At 62.8% G+C, this 20174-nt stretch overlaps 2 protein-coding genes across 2 annotated transcripts; both read right to left on the bottom strand.

The window, feature by feature from the left end:
• Positions 1-784: 784 nt before the first annotated feature.
• On the bottom strand, positions 785-3702 carry LOC141467193 (C-signal-like). Its single transcript, XM_074151592.1, has 6 exons — positions 3565-3702; positions 2988-3039; positions 2573-2760; positions 2330-2488; positions 2098-2208; positions 785-898 (listed from the first exon to the last, which is right to left on the bottom strand). The coding sequence occupies exons 1-6, from the start codon at positions 3700-3702 to the stop codon at positions 785-787; spliced, it is 762 nt and encodes a 253-aa protein (XP_074007693.1).
• Positions 3703-5930: 2228 nt separating this feature from the next.
• MTSS2 (MTSS I-BAR domain containing 2) lies at positions 5931-18914 on the bottom strand. The gene is made up of 14 exons (XM_074151591.1): positions 18846-18914; positions 14791-14852; positions 14608-14681; positions 12326-12410; positions 12083-12174; positions 11899-11973; positions 10955-11112; positions 10762-10869; positions 10583-10680; positions 9894-10107; positions 8987-9061; positions 8509-8685; positions 8252-8417; positions 5931-6703 (listed from the first exon to the last, which is right to left on the bottom strand). Exons 1-14 carry the CDS (start codon positions 18912-18914, stop codon positions 5931-5933), a joined length of 2226 nt encoding a protein of 741 aa, XP_074007692.1.
• Between the last annotated feature and the right edge of the window lie 1260 nt (positions 18915-20174).

Genomic DNA, 20174 nt, shown 5'->3' with positions numbered 1-20174 from the left:
TTTCCAGCCCAAGTGCCCACTCGAGATGTTGCGGCATTTGTTTTCCCGTTTCTCTCTCTCTCTCTTTCGAGGGACAACTTCAAAAATGTCAACTGAGAGCGGCCACGGAAAGGCACTCACGCCACGGGGAACGGGAGCCTGTTTGCGGTGTCTCGTGATGTACCACGAGACGGGCTGGAGTCAGCCCAGGGCGAGGTGCCGAGGTCCCAGAGGCCATTCCTAGGAACATGCAAGGACTTGGGAGATGGTCCTGCTGTGAAAACCCTGGAAAAAGGAAGAGCCTTTGCTGGCCTTGAACCAGCAGATAAAAAGCCCATCAGCATCCTCAGGGCGGGCACGGAAAGCCTGACGGGTTTTGGAGGAGCTGGGCTCCTGGAAGGACACTCCATGGCTGCGGTTTCAGGGCTGTCTGGGAGGCCACCAGTCCCAAGAGGCCACCAACCAGGCCACTTTCCGGCGTGGCTTATGACGATAGAGGTGTGTGTGGGGGTCATATCCAGCCTTGCCCCACGGGCAGTGTGAGCATGCCCCGGGGGATCCCTCAGCCCCAGGGGACACCCCGACAGAGCCTGGCACCGGGGATGCAGGACTTGCAGCATCCTTCCCTCTGCTGCCCTGGCATCAGCATCCCTGGGGGGGGGGGGGGAAGGGGGGCAGCGAGCCCAGCTCTCACCACCCCCAAGTAGGGGGTCCCTGTCCTCACCCCACAGAACCACAGCGAGCCTGGAAATGGCCATTAATTAGCTTTATTGAGCTCAGTGGCTGCGGTGGCGGGGTGCTGCTCTCACCAGGGCAGGGTCTGTCCTCTCCAGTTCCAGAAGGTGCCGTTGCTGGTGGCTGAGAGCTTGGCCAGCACCTGCAGGACACCCTGCACGCTCTCCTCTACCGTCACAGGGCCCTGTGAAAGAAGAAAAAAAAAAAAAAAATCAACAAAAGAAGAAAAAGAATCAACCAAAGAAGAAAAAGAATCAACCAAAACCCCCTTCCTGGCAATCCCAGCCCCAGCCCGTGGCGTGGTGGGATGCCAGCTCCAGCCAGGGCAGGTTGGGAGAAGCCGGAGATGCTTTCGCAGCCAAGGGCTGTTGTTTTGCACAAATTAATCCTCCCCAGCTTGGGTGCTAATAAGGTGAGTTTTATGGTTCCTAATAAAAGCGTGTCTCATCTGTTCTCTCCGCAAGCCAGCACAGGCGTTAGCCCTGCCCGGCTGCGCTGCAAGAGGCTGCTTGTCTCCCGACTTGCCTTGGCACGGTGGAGGAGAAGGCAAATTTGGGGTGCTGATGGCCCCGGGGTGCTGGGGAGGCAGCACCCTGGGTGCAGCCCGCCAGCCGGGGCCAAGCGCGGGCCCGGGGTGCCCTCTGCTGACACGCCATCGGGATGGGAATGGAAATGGAAAATAGGGAGGAAACTGGATGGTTTCGGGACAGAGGATGGAATTGGCCCTTTGCCGTGGTGGCGCAGCTCCTCTGGGACCGAGGGGCTGCACAGGGGTGGGAAGACCCGGGAAGGGATGCCCATGGGAAGGGAAGTCTGTTAGGAAGGGATGTCTGTTGGGAAGGGATGTCTGTGGGAAGGGACGTCCATGGGAAGGGATGGCTGTTGGGAAGGAATGTCCGTGGGAAGGGGTGCTCCTTGAAAGGGGTGTCCCCCAAGAAAAGGATGCTCATGGGAAGGGATGCCCCTGAGGAAGGGATGCCCATGGAAATGGATGCTTATCCATGCCCCCAGGGAGGGTCGCCCTGGGGAAGGGTTGCCCCTGGGAAGCAATGCCTGCAGGAAGGGATGCCACCAGGGGAGTGATGTCCATGACAAGGGATGTCTATGGGAAGGGATACCACTGAGGAAGTGATGCCCCTGTGGAAGGGATGCCCCGAGGAAGTGATGCCCCCAAGGAAGGGCTGCCCTTGGGAAGGGATGCCCCTGGGAAGCGATGCCTGCAGGAAGGGATACCCCCAGGGAAGGCATGTCCATGAGAAGGGATACCCCTGAGGAAAGGATGGTCCTGAGGAAGGGATGTCTGCAGGGAAGGGATGCCCATGGGAAGGGCTGCCAGTGGGACTTTGCCAAGGTGGGGTGGCCCATGCACCTCCCATCACTCACCGTCCCCCTTCCCAAGGGAGGTGTCACACAGCCGGGGTCCACAGACACGCAGAGGATCCCGCTGCCCCCATACTCCAGGGCCAGGCACTTGGTGAGCATGTTCAGAGCAGCCTGGAGGGGGACAGCCACCACCACCACCATCATAGGCTGGCAGTGCCATGGCCGGTGGTGATGGTGGGGTCCCATAAGAGGTACCCCCCCAAATTCCTCCCCGTTCTCCTGGTGGCGGTACCTTGCTGCAGCGGTAGCAGACGTCCTGCCTCTCCTCCCAAGCCTCCACCACCTCGATGGAACCCAGGACGCTGGAGATGTTGACGATGGCAGCTCTGCTGCAGCTCATCCCACGCTGCCCTTCGGCCTCGGCCGCCTCCTTCAGCAGGGGCAGGAACGCCTGAGGGGGAAGAGGTGCTCAGGCATCACCATCCTCTTCCTCCCTGCTCCCAGCATTTGGGACAGGAGGTGCCAGTGGCCTCACCTGGCTGGTCTGCAGGGGCCCGATGGTGTTGGTGGTGTAGACCAGGGTCATGTTCTCCGCCGTCTCGGTGGCCAACGTGCTGCGGCGCGTGGTGCCGGTGTTGTTGATCAGGAGGTTGAGGCCGGCACTTCCCACCTTCTCCTGCACCTTCCCCACCGCCGCCTTGATGCTGTTGGGGTCTGTCACATCTGCAAAGGGGACAAGAGGGCTTGGGGACGGGCTGGTGGCCAAGAGGCCGTAGGAAATGGTGGGATGCAGCCCCCGGCCACCAAGCATCCTCCTGGTCCCAGCAGTGACCTGGTTGGGCTGAGCCAAACCCAGGGACCCGCCTGCTTGGGTGGCATTTCCCAGAGCCACCCATGGTTTGTCATTGACTCCTCAGAGGCTTTGTCCCCTTTCCAAGCCCAGCACCTACCTAGGGGCAGGACCACGACGCTGGGGCAGCCCAAAGCCACCTCATTGACAGCCTACACAGAGAAAAGGGAGGGTGTCAGATTGGGGGAGGTGGGGTGGGGGGGGGCCCTACCCTGCAGCGTGGCCCTGTGCCACCCCGGGGTGGGAACCGGGCAGCCCCATGTGTCACAGCTGACAGGTTGTGACAAGCCCCGGTGGGAGAGACGCGGGGCAAGTCGCTGCTTCTCCGCAACCGGCTGAGCCCAGCAGTTTTAAAGCCCCCGGCAGCGAAGCCCTAGCGTGGGGGCTGCCAGAACCAACCCCCCCTCCCCCCCCCCTCCCCGCCCCCCATGCACTTATCTATGCCAAGAGCAGCAAAAAAATTCAATATATATATATATATAAAAATATATGTATTTTTCCATGCCATTCACAGTGTAGGATGCTGATGCTCAGCGATCCCCTCCCCCCGCCCCCCAAAGCCAGGTGGGGATGGTGGCACCCCCCCCCCAAGCGCTGCGTTTCCCAGCCTGTCACTGAGGTGACACCCTGGGGGCCGGGGGGCTCTTTCTTTGCCCCCTCCCCAGCACGCTCCCTACCTTTCCCTGGGGGTCCAGGCAAGCGGCGAAGATGTGCCGGGGGGGTCTGGGCTGCTCCATCAAGCCCTTGAGCAGTCCCAGGCCGAGCCCCCCATCGCAGCCGGTCAGCAGGACGCTGCCCACCCCCAGCCCCTCCATCCCCACTGCCCGTGGCAGCCGGTTGTGCCGCCCCGGCGAGGTTTGGCAATCCTGCCGGTAATTCGGCGTCGCAGGTGCTGCCGGGAGGGGTGGAGGTGGCAGGGGAGGGTTAAAGGGGGGGGGGCACAGCACCTGCACCCTCCCCCCCCCCGCCTTTTCTGGAGGGGATGGGGCAAGGGGATGCTCTTCTGCACCCCAGGGATCACCCATCGGGAATGCTCTTCTGCACCCCAGAGGTCACCCATCACCTTGACCATGGGGATGTGTCACACCCCCCCCCCCCCCCCCCCCCCCCCCCATCCCCTACAGCAACCCCCCCATCCCCGCCATGGGCTCCCCCAAAGGGGTGATGGGACCTTCCCACCCGTCTCCCCATTACTGGGGTGACCCCCCCCCCCCCCGCCTCCACAAGGTACCAGCACATCCATAGAACCGCAGGCGAGGCTATTAATTACAGTACAACCTTTATTAATACTGGAATCTTCACAGTGCATTCGTTACTTGTAGCAGTGACTATGGAAATCGGGGGAGGGGGAGGGGGGGGGCAGGTGGGAAAGAGGGGAATTACCACCAAAAAAAAAAAAAAAAAACCCCAAAAAAACCAATTTAAAAGGAAAAAGGGAATGAAAGAAAGAGAAAGAAACCTGGGAGAGGGATGGGGGGGGGAGGGGGGGCGGGAAGGGGGGAAGCGGCAGCAGAGGCGGGAACACAGAAGGGGAATAAATTAAAAAAAAAAAAATAAAAGAAAAAAAAAAAGGACCAAGTTAACAACAGCACCAGAAAAGTTACTTCAGTCGAAAGACAGGTCGGGTTTTTTTTTTTTTTTTCCAAGGAATTTTCGTTTTCTGTACAAAATAAGAGACCACCCCCCCCACCCCCCCACGCCCAACCCCAAACATTTGTCACTTGGCATCAGCGGTTCTGGGCAGGTGAAGGGGTTGGGGAGGGAACTAAATCGTTATTCCTAACGGGGGAGGGAAAGGGGGAGGGGGTTGCGATGCAACAGACAGCAGGGTGATGGTGGGGGGGGGGCTATGTACAGCGGGGCGGGGGGCAGGGGGGTTGTGCTTTCCTCCAGCCGCCGGCAGAAATCAGCTGCTTTGATTTGGGGGGGGTGTCTGGGCGAACCCTCCCAGTCCCCTGGACCCCCCCCCCCCCCCCCAACCCCAGCAGGACCCTGCACAGGGTCGGTGGCTGCTGAGGGAGAGGAGGTAGGGGGCTTGGGGGGGTCGGGGAGGGGGGGCAAAAAGGAGGTTCGGCATCTTCAGCCGCCGTGTCCCAGTGTCCCCCCAAATTGGAGGGAACTGTACTGTCCCCTCATCGTCCCCCCACCCTCTCAAACATCTTCCCCTCCTCCCCCCCCCTCCTCCAGCCCCCTCCCCATTGCTTCAGGCCTCCGGAATGGGGCTGAGCCTTGCTGGCCCCAGGCAGGCAGCCGGGGGTGGGGGAGACGGATGGGGATGGGGTCCCCCCTGCTCCTGGTGCTTCTTCTGCCACGGTCCCCACTGGCACCGTCACCTCCTGCTGGGGCTGGGGCCACCCACCTGCGGCCAGGGGAAGCTGGGGGGGCGGGGAGGAGGAAAGAGAGGAAAAAAAAAAAAAAAAAGGAAAAGAGAGAAACAGAGGGACAAAAGGAAAAGAGAGGAAAAAGGGAAAAAGAGAAAAAAGGAAAGGAGGGAAGAAGAAAAAAAAAAGAAAAAGAAGAGAAAAAGGTGCAAAGAAGGGAATAAAGATGCAGAGACGAAGGGGAAAGAAAGGGACAAGAAGAGAAAAAAAGAGAAAAAGGAGAGGAAAAGAAGAAAAAGAGAAAGAGGAGAGGGAAAGGAGAGGAAAAGGAGAGGGAAAGGAGAGATGGAAAAGAGAAGAAAAAGAATAAAAAGAAGAAGAGAGGGAAGAAAAGACTAGAGGAAAATAGAAGAAAAAGAGGAAAAGAAGAAAGGAAAGAGAGATCAAAAAGACAAAAACAAGACAAAAAAGAGACGAAAAAGAGATGAAAAAGAGCCAAGGAGAAGAGGAGGTGTAAAGGAGCCCAAGAGAGAGGAGGTGAAGGACAGCCGTAGGGAAGGGGAGGGACAGGGACGTAGGAGAGAGAGGAGCAGAAAGCAGGGGGCAGCGAGGGAGGGGACGGGGCAGCGGGTGCCGGTGGGTGGGGAGGGCTCAGCGGGTGCCCCCGGGGGCTGGGGGTTCTGTGGGCCGCGGTGGGCGCGTCCCCGCTGGCCCGGGCGTCATCACGATATCCGCGGGGCCGACCTGTCGTTGGTGACGGTCCTGCGCAGGCGCACCCCGCGCCGGATGGCCACCAGCATGTCTTCGGCCGGGGGGTCCATGGAGGCTGCCGGGGGGGGCGCGGGGGTCTCCTCGCTGGGGCCGGACCCCGCGAGGGCGGTGGGGAAGGGGAACTGGCCTTCCCCCAGGGCGTGGGCGCCGGCCACCAGCTCGCCGATCTTCTCCACCAAACTGTGCCGGTTGGCGGCCAACTGTTGGTCCTCCTCTTCCTCGGCGGAGAGGTGCTGGCTGGCCCCGGGGTAGACTGAGATCTCCATGGCACCGCCGCCCCAGGCGGTGTTGGGAAGGCTCAGCCGCTTGGGCGAAGCTTTGGCAAAATCCAGGGGGTTCGGCGAGGCATCGTCCACGTAGAAGACGCACTCTTCGCTGCCCACCCGCGTGGGGCCAGCGTAGCCGGGGGAGTCGGGCACCGTGGGGGTCTTGACGGGGACGATGGGGGGTCGGATGGGGATGGGGCCGGCGTTGGAGAGGGTACGGCGGACTGAGGGTTTGGTGGAGGGCGTGCGGCGGATGGTGGCCACCCCCGGGGTGGTGCCAGACGGTAGGTTGGTGCCGGTGGGCAGCCCGGCGGTGGAGGCGGGACGCTTGGTCTGGATCATCCGCCGGTAGTTCTGGGCGATGTTGCTGTTGCGTGGGATGGTGGAGGACTTGTCGAAGTCGCTCTGGGGGTCACACTCCACATCGCCGTTGACCGAGTAGCAGTCGTAGTCAGAGCCTGGGGAGGGGGCAGCACGGTCAGTGCACTGAGGGGGAGGCACAGCTGGCACTGCCAAACCCAACCACCACCTTCACAATGCAATCGCAGCCAGCTCCAACCACCACCGTCGCAGTGCGGCCACAAGCAAACTCAATCACCACCATCACAACACAATCACAACTGGCCCCAACCATTGCTGGCACAACATGGTGACATCAAGCCCAACCACCACCATCACAAGGCACTACAATCAAACCCAACCATCACCATGAGAAAGCACCACAATCAAGCCCAACCACCACCATCAGAAGGCATCACAGTCAAGCCCAACCACCACCATCAGAAGGCACCACAGTCAAGCCCAACCACCACCATCAGAAGGCACCACAATCAAACCCAACCACCATCACAAGGCACTACAATCAAACCCAACCATCACCATGAGAAAGCACCACAATCAAACCCAACCACCACCATCAGAAGGCACCACAATCAAGCCCAACCACCACCATCAGAAGGCACCACAATCAAACCCAACCACCATCACAAGGCACTACAATCAAACCCAACCATCACCATGAGAAAGCACCACAATCAAGCCCAACCACCACCATCAGAAGGCACCACAATCAAGCCCAACCACCACCATCAGAAGGCACCACAGTCAAGCCCAACCACCACCATCAGAAGGCACCACAATCAAGCCCAACCACCACCATCAGAAGGCATCACAGTCAAGCCCAACCACCACCATCAGAAGGCACCACAGTCAAGCCCAACCACCACCATCAGAAGGCACCACAATCAAGCCCAACCACCACCATCAGAAGGCACCACAATCAAACCCAACCACCACCATCAGAAGGCACCACAATCAAACCCAACCATCACATTGAGATCACAACCAAACCCAACTGTCACCATCGCAATGCGATCACAACCAGTCCCTGCCATTGCCAGCACATGATCACAACCAAACTCAGCCATGACCATTACAACCGGCCTCAATCATCACCACCACATGGTTGTAGTCAAACCCAACCATCACCATCACAACCATCCCAACGCGATCACAGCCAACCTCCACCATCACCATCATGTGCTCACAACTGGCTCAACCAACACCATGCCAACACAACCACAGCACAACACGACTGTCCCTGCGGTTACTCAATCTCCAACCACCTCCACTGCCTTCACCGACCATCTGCCACCGTCTCCGCCTGTACCCAACTGCTCTGCACAAACACGTCACTGCAAAACGACGACACTCCAAAAAGTGCTGCCTGGTACAACCGTAGCCATCAAGACCCAACCGACACCCAACTAACCAGGAAACCTCGTAGTTACCACGTGGCACCTTGCTTGTGCCACACACCAAACCTCCAACACATGTTAAATCTTCACCCCACCAGCCCCTACGTGACGTGACCACAGCCTGATGCTACCGACACCCACCGCATGCAGATGTGCCCTGGGACCACCAAAGCCTCTGCTGTCCCCTTCCCCTCTCTGGGTGCCATTTCGGGTGGCCCTGGGTGCCCCTCACCGCCGTGGGGGAGGTACCTTGGGAAGGGATGGTGTCCTCGGAGCAGGAGGGGGTGGTGGTCTGCGTGCTGTAGCCGCTGGAGTACTGCAGCGAGTCCCGGCTACTCTTCTGGTGCTCCAGGCTGAGCCCCCGGGTCAAGACCATGGCCAGGTCGCTGGCGGCGGGGGACACCTCCTCCCCATGCTGCGGGGGCAAGGGGGACACTGTCAGCACCCTGCTTCCTCTCTTGGAACCCCCCTCAAAAGCCCTCCCTCCCCAGCACTGGGGCCGGTACCTTGGCGGCAATGGTAGCCGGTGACATCCGGGGCCTGGGAGCATCCTCGCCGCCGATGGCTGGGTACCCGCCGGCGGGGGAGCCCATCTCGGCTTCCCGCAGGTGCTCCACGCGGTCCTTTCGCCGCTGCAGGGTGGGGACCACCGGCTGGTCGTAGGGGCTGGCCTTGGACCAGTCCTGCAACGGGCAAGAAGACACGGGGTGACACCGGGGCCAAAAGCGGGGCAGGGCGGGAGGGGACACGGGCCAATGTCACCCTGCCCCGAGCCCAGGATGCTCTGCCCCATGGTGGGGTGGGATGGGGGAGAACTGGGGGGTGAACCCCACGAAGTGTGTGTGTGTGGGGGGGGACCCGGGTGTGAAAACGTGACCCTGCTGGGATTGGGGAGGTCAGGGCCAGGGGGTGGGGAGGAGAGGAAGAGGAGGGAGCTGCTGCTGAAGGCTTCACCGGTGGCGGGGTGGGGGGACGAGGACTAACCGAGGTGGGGGAGCTGCACTCGCTGACCGACTGGCAGGTCTCGGAGGCTTCCGAGGACGCCGAGCTGGAGGACTTCTGCTGTGCCGGGGGGGCCAAGCGGCGAGGTGGAAGGGGGAGAGAAGAGGCGGTCAGCAAAGCACAGCCATGACCGGGGGCGGGGGGGTGTCACAGCTTCACCCACGGTGTCCCCAGCCAACCCAGGCCACCAGCAGATGCAGGAAGGGGAGCAGGATCCCACCCGGCAGCAGGGAGGGGTTGCAGAGCCGGGGAGATGCTGGCTGGGGTGTGTGTGTGTGTGGGGGAACCAGGATGCTCAGCCCCAACCCCAAGCCCCTGCTGAGCCAACAGTCATTTTGGGGAGCGGGAACGGTCCCCACAGCCATAGGGACACCCCCCCCCCCCCGCCCCCGGGAGCAGTGCTGGGTTGGCAATGCCAGGTTAACGTGGGACATGGAGACCCAGTGCTGGCAGTGCCAGGCAGCCCGGTGGCACGGCCAGCATGAGATCGGCAGCTCCCGGGGGGGTGCCGGGGGGGTCCCGGAGCACCCTCGGCACCGGGGAGGGTGTGGGGTAAAGTGTACTGGTACAAACTGGGTGTCATGGAGCTGGGGTGACTGGGAAATACCCTGTTCTCCTGGCGTGGCGGGGGGGCGGGTGGGGGGGGATACCTGTGCCCTGTCCCTTGGGGGAGGCGAGGGGGGTCACAGATGGGGTTTCCCTGCACTGCAGCCAGGGCTGGCATCCCCCAATATTCCCATTATTTATCTCCTGTGATGCCAACGCATCTAGAAACACCCCTGGGGGGGGGTGTCTCATCCCCGGGAAAACTGAGGCACGGAGCCGGGGCAGGGGGGGGGAAATATGCAGTGCTGCTGAACCACCCCCCCCCGCCCCCCCATCCCCGTACCTGGCTAGTGATGTCCGAGGGCATGGGGGAAGGCGGTTTGGAGTAAGCGGCGTCCTGGGAGATGAAGCCGGAGTCGTGGGAAGAGACGCTGGAGAGGCGGGTGGCGGCGGCGGGGGGGGGCTGCGCCAGGCTGCGGTAGCGATAGGTGGAACTGGGTGAGCAGGTCTGAGCCCCGCCGGGCCACGCCACGCCACCCTTGGCACTGCTAACGCTGCTGGGGGGGGGGGGGGGCACCAGGAGGGGTGGACGGGGACATAGGAAGGAAAAGAGAGTTTAAGACGGAGGTTTTGGGGACGGCAGGAGTCGTGTCGTCCCCCCCCCCGCCCTGGGTACCCTGCCCCACACCACAACCTGGAGAAACTGAGGCACACGGTCCATCCCTTTCCCTTCTGGGGACAGGGGACAGGCTGGGGGCACATGGCAAAGGGGATGCGTTTGCCCCCAAACCCTCACGTCGTCATCCCCAGAAATGGAGGATGGGGCACCAGCCCCGACCCCGCACCCATCCCTGTGCGCCAAGACCAGTGCCTCCATGTTACTGGGGACCAGTCGGCCACATGGACATGTGGAGGCTGACATGCACCTCGTGAGCACCCCCAAGGGATGCTCAACCATCATTAGCACCCCCCCTCCCCCCCTCGGGGCTAACGAAGGGGGCAGTGTTAGGCGTGAAGCCCCCACCCCCATACCTGCACATGCTGGACTTGCGGGAGCTAGAGCTGCTGGGTGAAGAGGGAGGGGTCTGGTAGGACCAGCTGTAGTCAGAGCCCTTCAGGTCCTTGATCACCTGCAGGAAGGATGGGATTTAAACCCCCTCCCCAAAGATGCTCCCCCACCCTTCCCTAGCCTCCCGGGCTCCCCCACTGACCTGCTCGCTGGCAGGGGGCAGCTTGTGGGGCTCGGCAGTGAGGACCACCAGGTCCTCGATGATGCCCTGCAGGTGGGTGATCTCCCCCAGCATGGTGAGCTCCCCATTCTGCGGCCAGACAAGGGGGAGCATCAGCACCCAGTGGGCGGCAGAAGCACCCCCCCCGTACCCTCCTCGAGCCCCCGGCGCTCACCACCACGGGCTGCAGGAAGGTGATGAAGGTGCAGAAGCGACCCCGCTCCTCGATGAGGGCCTTGCGGACCGCCTGCTTCTCCGTCTCCTCCAGCAGCAGGTACATGTCATTGACGTCCTGCAGCGCGTTGTCCAGCTGGGGCTGCAGGTCCCCCTTCCCTGAGAGACGGAGTACCATCAGCGCCAGGCTCCCCTGACATCCCCCCTCCCCCCCCTTCACCCTAGATCCGCTGGGGGTCCCATGGCCAAGGCAAGGCCACCCAGCTGGGAGACATCACCCCATCCTCACGTCCCAGCGGGTCCCATGGGGATCCCACCCTGTGCCTGTATCCCAGGAGGGTCCAGGGGCACCCTCACCCTGCGGCAGCCCCTGGAGTTGGAGGGGGGGGGGCTCCTCCGCCACCCTGTCCCCATCCCTGGCACCTGGGACCAGGGGACCCACCGGGGTGTCACCGAGGTGGGGCTGGCATCGCTCCGGGATGTGGGGTATAAGCTAAGCTAAAAGCAGGGAAGGGCGGGGGGGGCACAGGACAGACAGCCGGATGGATGGAGGTGGCCCTGGCCCCAGGGAGGGGGGAGCAGATGAGGAAGCAGAGAGGGGGCCGGGGGGGAGTCGGGAAGGGGGGGGGGGTCAGCGGTTCACTTACCAAGCAGCTCTACAGGAAGGATGTGGAGGGGAGGGAAGAGAGAAGGAGACAGAGAAAACGTGTGAAAAGAGGCCGAGGGCTGGGGCGTGCACCCCCGCCTCCCTGCCACCCCCCCCGGGGCCGTGCCAGCACCCCCCTTTCTCTGGGGGGGGGCAGCGGGACCCCCCCTGGCACCCACCATCCCTGGGAGGCAGCCGGGGTGGCCCATCCAGGATGTCTGCCCCGGCCAGGGGTGTCACAGAGGGGCTGGCAGGGGTAACCCCCCCTTTCCCCCCCACCAAGAGATCCCCCCCCTCACCTTTACGAGCCTTTTTCTGGAGCTTGAGGGTGTCGGAGGATTTTTTCTTGATCTCGTGGCGGGCTCGCTTGTACTCTGGGGGCAGAGACATGATGTCACAGGGGACCCCCCCCCACTGATGGATGCAGTCCATCAGATGCAGCACAGACCCGTCCCGTCCCATCCCATCCCATCCCACCCATACCTTTCGCGTGATCCTTGTCCAGCTGGTTGGCAGTTTTCTTCCAGTCCTCAATCCTGTCCTGCAAAGGGTTTATCAGGCTCTCCATGAGGGCGCTGGAGCGGGAGAGAGGCAGAGAGCGTGGGAGAGTGCCAGAGCTGGGGGGGGGGATGATAGCAGTGCCCCCCAACCTGGGCCCAGCCGACATCCAGCATCAGTTGGCTGAGCCCAGACAACTCGTGTCACTGGTGCCCTGGGCACGCTTACTTGGTGAACTGCCGCAGCTTGGCCTCGATGCTGCGGTGCCGCATGCACATGCGGGTCAGCGCGGAGCCAATGTCCCTTGTGGCACCTGGGGGGGGGAACACACCAAAACACCGCTGATGAGGGTTAGGGGACACCCCCCCAGCAGTCCCAGACCAGTTTGTATACTGGGACCAGGCCGGCTCGCGACAGGGACAACCAGCGCTGGGATGCGCTCGGCTTTGGAGAAGCCCTGGGATGTCCCCATTTCCCCCTGATAAATCCATTAAATAAATAAATCAACATCCACTAACCGATAAATAAAGCGCCAGATATCCCTTCCCGCTGCTGCAAAATGAAAACCTGCTCCTGTTTTTTTCCCACTTTGTCTCCAGTTCGGCTCTGGCACCGGCTTCCCACCCCGGCTCTGTGCCAGGCAGCCGGCTGCATCCCTCACCTCCAGCCACCATCCCGGTCCCAATCCCGATGGATAAACAGGGAGTCAGAGCTCCCCGGGGGTGGTGGGGGTATTTGCCAGAAACGGAGAGCAGGAGCGTCCCTTTTTTTTGTGAACCCGCTGTTAACTCTGAAGCCTAAGGATGGCCACATGGTGGCAGTGCTGCCGGCAAATCCCAGGAAAAGCAGCAATCCAGAACCCCTGGGTGCCAGCTAGGCCGGAGTGGGACATTCTGCCTTTTTCTCACCCCAAAAACAAGCCTCCAGAGACCTCCTCCCACCCTTTGCAGGAGTTTTGGGCACCCCCCAGCCCCGCAGTGCTGTGGAAAATTGGGGAGCCCGTGGGCTGAGGGCCTTCTCCTCCTGTGCCAGGGTATTCTCCTAATCCCGCTCCTAATGCTCTTATCCCGGCTCCTGCTGCTCCTAATCCGATTCCTCGCGTGCGAGGCCAACAGCCAGCGTCCCGCCCCCCTCTCCAACGCCCTGCCTCAGTTTCCCCATGCTGTGCCTCTGCCTCCCATCCCCCAAAAAAGCAGGGATGTCCAGGGGTGTCCCAAAATGCCACCGCCCAGTGGTAGCCCCGTGATGCTGACTCCGGTGTTGCTGGTCACCAGCTATCCCCAGTGCCCCCCCCGCACTGGGTGCAGTGGGCCAGTGGGTTTGGAGGCAAAGCTGATCCTGGCTCAAGCTGCCTCCTCCTCCTCCTCTTCCTCCTCCTCCTCCTCCTCCTCCTCCTCCTCCCTGCGCAGCTCCAGATGGCCTGGATGCCGCCAGTCTGCAAACCAGCCCGGGACCATCTGCTTGGCAGAAGCCGAGCGGTGGGAAGCGGCTCCTTGCCGCCAGCAGGCACCCGCAGAGGGTCCGGTCACACCACACACCCCCCCCCATCCCATAGCAGCATGGGGGTGGGGGGCACCCGCAGCCTGCACTCTTCATGTTGTGGGTCAGGGTTTGTCCTCCAAGTGGCCTCCTGTATCTTCTCCCTCCATCTAATTCCCCATCCCTGGAGCCCCTCAGGCACCTCCCAGGTGGATGCAGGGGACAAGGAACACCAGGAGGGTGGCTCAGCCCCACATCCCTGTGCATCCCAGGGGGCAGAGGTGGGTGCAGGGGACCACAGCGTGGGGCTGTGCCACCCCGAATTTCCCCACAAGCAAGCCAGCCCCACCAGAAGATGCTGGCTGAGCACCCATGGGTGGTGAGGAGCAGCAACCACATGGGTGCCCACCTCACCCGCTCCTCACCCCTCAGCTGCACCCCATCTTTCCAGTCCTGCTTCCCAGGGGATGCTCCACTTCAGGGTGGGGACAGGTTGGACATGTCTCCATGGACGGCGGAGCTGCTGCTTGAAGCCCACCCCAGCAGAGGGCAACCCACTTGCCAGCTGTCCCGCTGCCTGGCCCAGCCTGGGGACAACCACCTGGGTGGGGAGGACCCTACCTTGTGTCTTCAGGTGCAGGGGACAAGGGACACTGGGAGGGTGGCTCAGCCCCACATGTGGGTGCATCCCAGGGGGGCAAAGATGGGTGCGTGGGACCACCACCGAATCTCCCCGCAAGCAAAGCAACCCCACCAGAAGATGCTGGCTGAGCACCCATGGGTGGCAAGGAGCAACATCCACATGGGTGCCCACCCCTCAGCTGCACCCCATCTTTCCAGCCCTGCTTCCCAGAGGATGCTGCACCTCGGGGTGGGGACAGGTTGGACATGTCTCCATGGACGGTGCAGCTGCTGCTTGAAGCCCACCCCAGCCATCTGGGGCAGGGGACACTCCACAGGGGACACTCGCCAGCCTTGCCCCTGCCCGGCCCAGCCCCGGGACACGCACCCCTGGGTGGGGAGGACCCTACCTCGGGTGTTGGTGGCCATGTCGGCCACTTTCTGGAAGGCATCCAGGAAGGCGACTGCAGCCAGCACCGTGGTCCTGGGGTGGAGAGAGTGAGGGGGGAGCTCAGTGGGCGCTGGGCACCCCAGGATGTGCCCATGGGGAGGAGGGGGGTCCCCTGTGTCCCCCACCCTCCCTAGCCACTCACCTGAGCTGGGAGTGCAGCTTGGTGGCCTTTGAGTTGAAGTCCTCCCAGATGGGGTAGGAGCTCTGCAAGGAAGGAACAGAACAGTGACAACCAGAGCCCCTCGCCCCTCTGTGCCACCTCCATGGGCAGGGCAACCCCCACCCTTCACCGTTACAGAGAGATGGGGCAGTTTGGTGGCCATGCCTGGCTAGATGTGGCTTCTCTGATGGCTAATAAAGGCTGAGCACAACCCTTTCCCCCTCAGGCTTTTTCCCCTTTCCAGTCTGGCCACGCAACATCGTAGACCATGGAGACCTCAGGATTTGGGGTGATCTCTTCCTCAAAGGGATGAAGGCATTATGGGCTTGGAAATTTGAGGGGAGGGAAGGAGCTGGTGCACAGGGCAAGCTTTGAGCCCTCCAGCACCTGTGGCCTCCCCCAAAGCAGTGATGGCCAAACCAGCAGTGATGGCCAAAACCACCATGGTGGAGGGCTCCAGCCCTGCAGCGGGTAGCCCCAGGAGCCCCCAGGTCCCCCGAGGACCATTGGGGCAGGAGGGGAGCTCTAGAGTCCCCCCAGCCCTGAATGGGGTGGTCGTGCAGGGACATGGACGTGTCACAGGTCCTGCGAAGGCCACCCTGGTGCCATCCTGGCCAGGCCATCCTGATACCATCCCAATGAGGCCATCCCCACAAGACCAGTCCCTGTGCCCCCCTGGTGAGGCGATCCCAGTGCTGCCCTAATGCCACTGTCCCAAAGCGGCCATCCCAGCGCTTGTCCCAGTGAGGCAAGATCCAGCAAGACCAGTCCCAGCAGTGCCTTGGAGATGCCAGTCCCAGTAAGACCATCCTGGTGCCATCCCAGCGTGGCCAGTCCCAGTAATGCCAATTCCAGTGCCATCCCAGCAAGGCTAATCCTGGTGCCACCATATGGTGAGGTCATCCCAGTGCCACAATCCCAGTGAGGCCAGTCCGTGTTGTCCTGGTGACGTTAATCCTGGTGCCATCTTCAGCGAGGCCATCCCAGTGCCACCATCCCGGTGAGGCTATCCAGGTGCCACCATACAGTGAGGACATCCCAGTGCCAGCCTGGCACAGCCAGTCCTGGTGCCACCATCCCAGCGAGGACATCCTAGTGCCATCCTGGCAAGGCTGGTGCCAGTGCCACCATCCCAGAGAGGCCAATCCTAGTGCCACCATCGCAGCGAGGCTATGCTGGTGCTGCCATCCCGGTGAGTCTGGTCCCAGTGCTGTCATCCTGGCGAGGCCACCCTGGTGCCACCATCTGATGGCAGTGCCGGGGGCTTGCAAAGCCCCTTGGGGTGGCCACCAGGCTGGGACAGGGGCACTGGAGCCTTTGTGTCACCACACCTCTCCATGAGCCTGGCTTGGTGGCACCTCTGGGGACACGTTTTGCACCAAGGGGGCATGGGACTAGTCAAGTGTTGTTTTTTGGGGACCACGAAAGCCCCAATTTCCTCATGAGCCAGCAAAGAAGGGGTTTGAGGATGTCACTTCATGTGCCACTTGTGGCAGGGCCACGAGTCCCTGGGGACTGTCATTGCCGGAGGGCAGGTCCACCGTCCCAGGGCCACCTTCCCCTAGTCACCCTGGGAAAGGCGAGAGGAAGGTCCCCCCAGACAAGGGGGCACATCACGATGCCCCCAGCCCTCCACGATGCCGGGCAGAAGGAGGATGAGGACGAGGACAACAGGGACAAGGACATGCCAAGGTCACCCCGGGACGCCGAGCACGCTGGAAGAGAGGCAAGAGGAATGAAGCCGGCTCGGGGATACCGCCGGCTTGGGGACCGCTGCCAGGCTTCGCTGCCCGAGTCCCCCCCAAGGGAGGCCCAGGGGTGCCGAAAAGCCACCCGCCACCGAAATAAGGTCCCTTTGTGCCCGTGGCCAGCACAGGGGTCCCAGCCACGGGACCCTGAGCGCATGGCTGCCATTGAACACCGTCAGCTCTCAGGGCAGGGGACTGTTTTTCCCCTGTCCCCCAGGACGCCCATGTGGCTGGGAGATGGGGACAGGGATGATGCACCCTTAGGGGCCACCAGCGCTGGGGCGGTGCAGGGGACGAGCCGAGCGTGGCGGGGCTTTTTTCTCCTTTTTTTCTTATTATTTCCCTCATCTTTCCCACCTACAAACGGCAGGAAAACGAATCCAGCCTGGTACCCTCGGGCGCGATGCCATGGTGAGGGGCTCCTGGCCCAAACACGTCCCGATGGAGCTGGGGACGCCGTCGCGTGGCCACCCTGGCACCAGCTGGGGAGATGACAGCGGGAGAATGGGGAAATCGAGGCACGGGCTGCCCCCACCTCCACCCTGGGGAGAACCGGGATCGTCCCCCTGGAGGGCTTTTCTCCCAGTCCCCAGCCAGAGTCCGGCCCACGGAGCCACCGCCGCCCCCTGAAGGGGTTAATCTCCTTCTCAGCAAGGCTTTTATTTTTTTTTTATCCCCCCCCCCCTCCCCTGCTTTGGCAATGACAGCATTGTCTGGACTGGGCTGCAGCAAGAAGAGAGGAAGAGGAGGAGGAGGAAGAGAGCTTTTGCCTCCTGAGAATGACTGGGGATAAACCCCCAACGCCAGGGCCAGCAGCGGGAATTGTGCCCCCCACCCCCCTCCCCGAGATGAAGAAACCCGGCTGGTCCCCTCCTCCTCTCTCAGCCCCCAGGCAAAAATGCCCTCCAGCATTTTTATTTTATTTTTTTTTCTTTTTAAATGAAAACAAACCAAAAAAAAAAAGGCTTTTTTTTTTTTTTTTTTTCTTTTTTTTCCTTAAACACGACCCCATCCTGCTCCCAGGGAGGGCGGAGGCGATGTCCCCTCCCCGGGTTGGGAAATGGGATCGAGCAGCCGGTGGGGGGACCTTTTTGTTCCGCTGGTGCAAACCCAAGCGGGTCCGGCAGAAATCCAAGCTGGGGAGCGGCGGGTAGTGGGGGCAACGCCATGCCCCGAACGGGCAGCGATGCCTGACGTGGGACCAGCGGTACCTGATATGGGGCAACGATGCCCGCTCTGTGATACCCGACTTGGGGCTCTGGTACCCGGTGATGGATACGGGGCTGATATGGGGCTCCGATACCTGGCAACAGATTTGGGGCTGATACAGGGCTGCAATACCCACCGTGGGGCTCCGGTACCGGGTGATGGATATGGGGCTGCTATGGGGCTGCCATCTGCAGCACGGGGTCCAATGCCCAATGCAGGCCCCCCCGATGCCCAATATGGGGTTGATGTGGGGCTCTGGCACCCAGTCCTGGGCTCCAATGCCTGATGTGGGGCTCTGATACTTGACGTGGGGTTGATGTGGGGGGCTCCAACACCCGAGGTGGGGCTCCAATACCTGATGCGGGGCTCCGGTACCCGGTGATGTCTAAGGGGCTGATATGGGGCTCTGACACCCAATATGGGGCTGATGTGGGGCTCTGATACCTAATATGGGGCTGATGTGGGGCTCTGACACCTGAGGGGGGGCTCCGATACCTGACATGGGGTTCTGATACCCGACATGGGGCTCTGACACCCAAAGTGGGGTTGATGTAGGGCTCCGACACCCGAGGTGGGGCTCCGACACGTGAGGTGGGGCTGATGTGGGGCTCTGATACCCGATATGGGACTGATGTGGGGCTCCGACACCCAAAGTGGGGCTCTGATACCCGATATGGGGCTGATGTGGGGCTCTGACACCTGAGGGGGGGCTCCGATACCCGACATGGGGTTCTGATACCCGACGTGGGGCTCTGACACCTAAAGTGGGGTTGATGTGGGGCTCCGACACCCGAGGTGGGGCTGATGTGGGGCTCCGACACCGGGCCGCGATCCCCGGCTCGGGGCTGCACAGCCGAGCCCCGGTCCCCGCCGCGGGGGCTGATGCGGGAACCCCGGTCCCCAGCGGGCGCAGCCGGTCGGTGCCCGCAGCGGCGGCAGCGGAGCCTTCCCGGTGTGTGGGTGCGGGGGGATCGCTGTCACGCCGGCGGAACCGGGCGGGAGAGAAAGCGGGGGGGGGGGGGAGGTGGTGTGCGGGAAAGATGGAGGTGGGGGGATGGAGGGGGGGGGGGATATCCCTACCTTCATGTCGTTGATGATGGCTTGGAAGAGGCCGCCGAGGGCTCCGCACTCCTTCTCCGCCGTCTCCATCGCGGCGCTGCGGCAGCCCGGGGCGGGCGGCGCCGCCGGGGGAGGCCGCGACGGCGGCGGGCCAGGCTCAGCGGCGGCGGGGGGCGGGCGGCGCCCGGGCGGCGGCGGCGGGGCGGCGGAGCGGCGGGGGGGCCGGGCGGGGCGCGGCGCGGTGCATCGCCCCCCCCCTCCCCTCCCCTCCTCCGACCACCACCACCACCGCTGGGGCTGAGCGGACCCGCCGCCCCCCCCCCGCCTCCTCCTCCTCCTCCTCCTCCTCCTCCTCCTCCTCCTCCTCTTCCTCCTCCTCCTCCTGGACCGTCCCCCCCGCCCTCCCCACTCGCTCCCTCCCTCCCTCCCCGGGCAGCGGAGCGGGGCGCGGAACGGTGCGCGGGGAGCGGAGTCGGGGGGCGCGGAGAGCGGCGGCCCCCGGGGCGGCGGCGACGGGGGCGGGAGAGGGGCGGGATTTGCGCGGCACATGCGCCGCCCGCCGCGGGGCCGGGGGGAGGTTGAGATGGGGCTTGGGGGGGGGGGGGGGGACGACACGATGCGAAGAGGGGCAGCAGCGGGCAAGCGGAAGATGCGCTGGGGTGGCTGAAGCCGGGGCAGGGCCGGTCGGGGGTCGGGGATGCTCCGGGTGGGGCCACGAAGCAGCTCCGGGAGCCACAACGGAGGGAGCCCCGAGGGGTGCTTGGGGGTGCTGGGACTGGGGGGCAGCTCCACAGCCCCCGGGTTTGCTCACAGGGCAGAGGAGGACCCCTAAAACACGCTCTTGGGGTGCTGGGTAGGGAGCCCCAAGGGTGCTTAGGGATGCTGGAACTGCGGGGCAGCACTGGGGTTTTGCTCACAGGATGATGGAGAACCCCCAAAAGATACTCTTGGGGTGCTGCGTGGGGAGCCTCAAAGGTGCTCAGGGATGCGGGAATTGGGGGGACAGCCCCACGTGTGGGGGCAGCACAGGGATTTGCTCACAGAGCCCTGGAGGAACCCCAAAGGATGCTTTTGGGGTGTTGGGTAGGGAACCCCAAGGGATGCTGGCGGGCAGCCCCGCTGGCGGGGGTTTCACCAGGGTTTGCCCACAGGGTGTCAGAGGAACCCCGAAGGATGCTCTTGGGGTGCTGGGTGGGGAGCCCCAAGGGATGCCTGGGGATGCTGAGACTGCGGGGCAGCCCCGCTGGTGGGGGCAGCACTGGGGTTTCCTCACAGAGCCCTGGAGGACCCCCAAAGGATGCTCTTGCGGTGCTGGGTGGGGAGCCCCGTTGTGCGCAGGGATGCTGGGGG

This window comes from Numenius arquata, chromosome 8 (assembly GCF_964106895.1).
Source record: "Numenius arquata chromosome 8, bNumArq3.hap1.1, whole genome shotgun sequence".
Classification (NCBI taxonomy): domain Eukaryota; kingdom Metazoa; phylum Chordata; class Aves; order Charadriiformes; family Scolopacidae; genus Numenius; species Numenius arquata.
This window is presented reverse-complemented; position numbering and strand designations above follow the sequence as displayed.

Excerpts from the sequence above, each read along its gene's own strand:
- LOC141467193 (XM_074151592.1), bottom strand. The coding sequence starts at position 3,702 with ATGGAGGGGCTGGGGGTGGGCAGCGTCCTGCTGACCGGCTGCGATGGG. Across the intron at positions 2,489-2,572 it reads GGCCCCTGCAGACCAGCCAG|GCGTTCCTGCCCCTGCTGAA; the intron begins GTGAGGCCACTG and ends CTTCCCCCTCAG. Across the intron at positions 2,209-2,329 it reads TCTGCTACCGCTGCAGCAAG|GCTGCTCTGAACATGCTCAC; the intron begins GTACCGCCACCA and ends GTCCCCCTCCAG.
- MTSS2 (XM_074151591.1), bottom strand. The coding sequence starts at position 18,914 with ATGGAGACGGCGGAGAAGGAGTGCGGAGCCCTCGGCGGCCTCTTCCAA. Across the intron at positions 12,175-12,325 it reads AAGCTGCGGCAGTTCACCAA|CGCCCTCATGGAGAGCCTGA; the intron begins GTAAGCGTGCCC and ends CTCCCGCTCCAG. Across the intron at positions 9,062-9,893 it reads CCTCGGACATCACTAGCCAG|AAGTCCTCCAGCTCGGCGTC; the intron begins GTACGGGGATGG and ends CCGGCACAGCAG.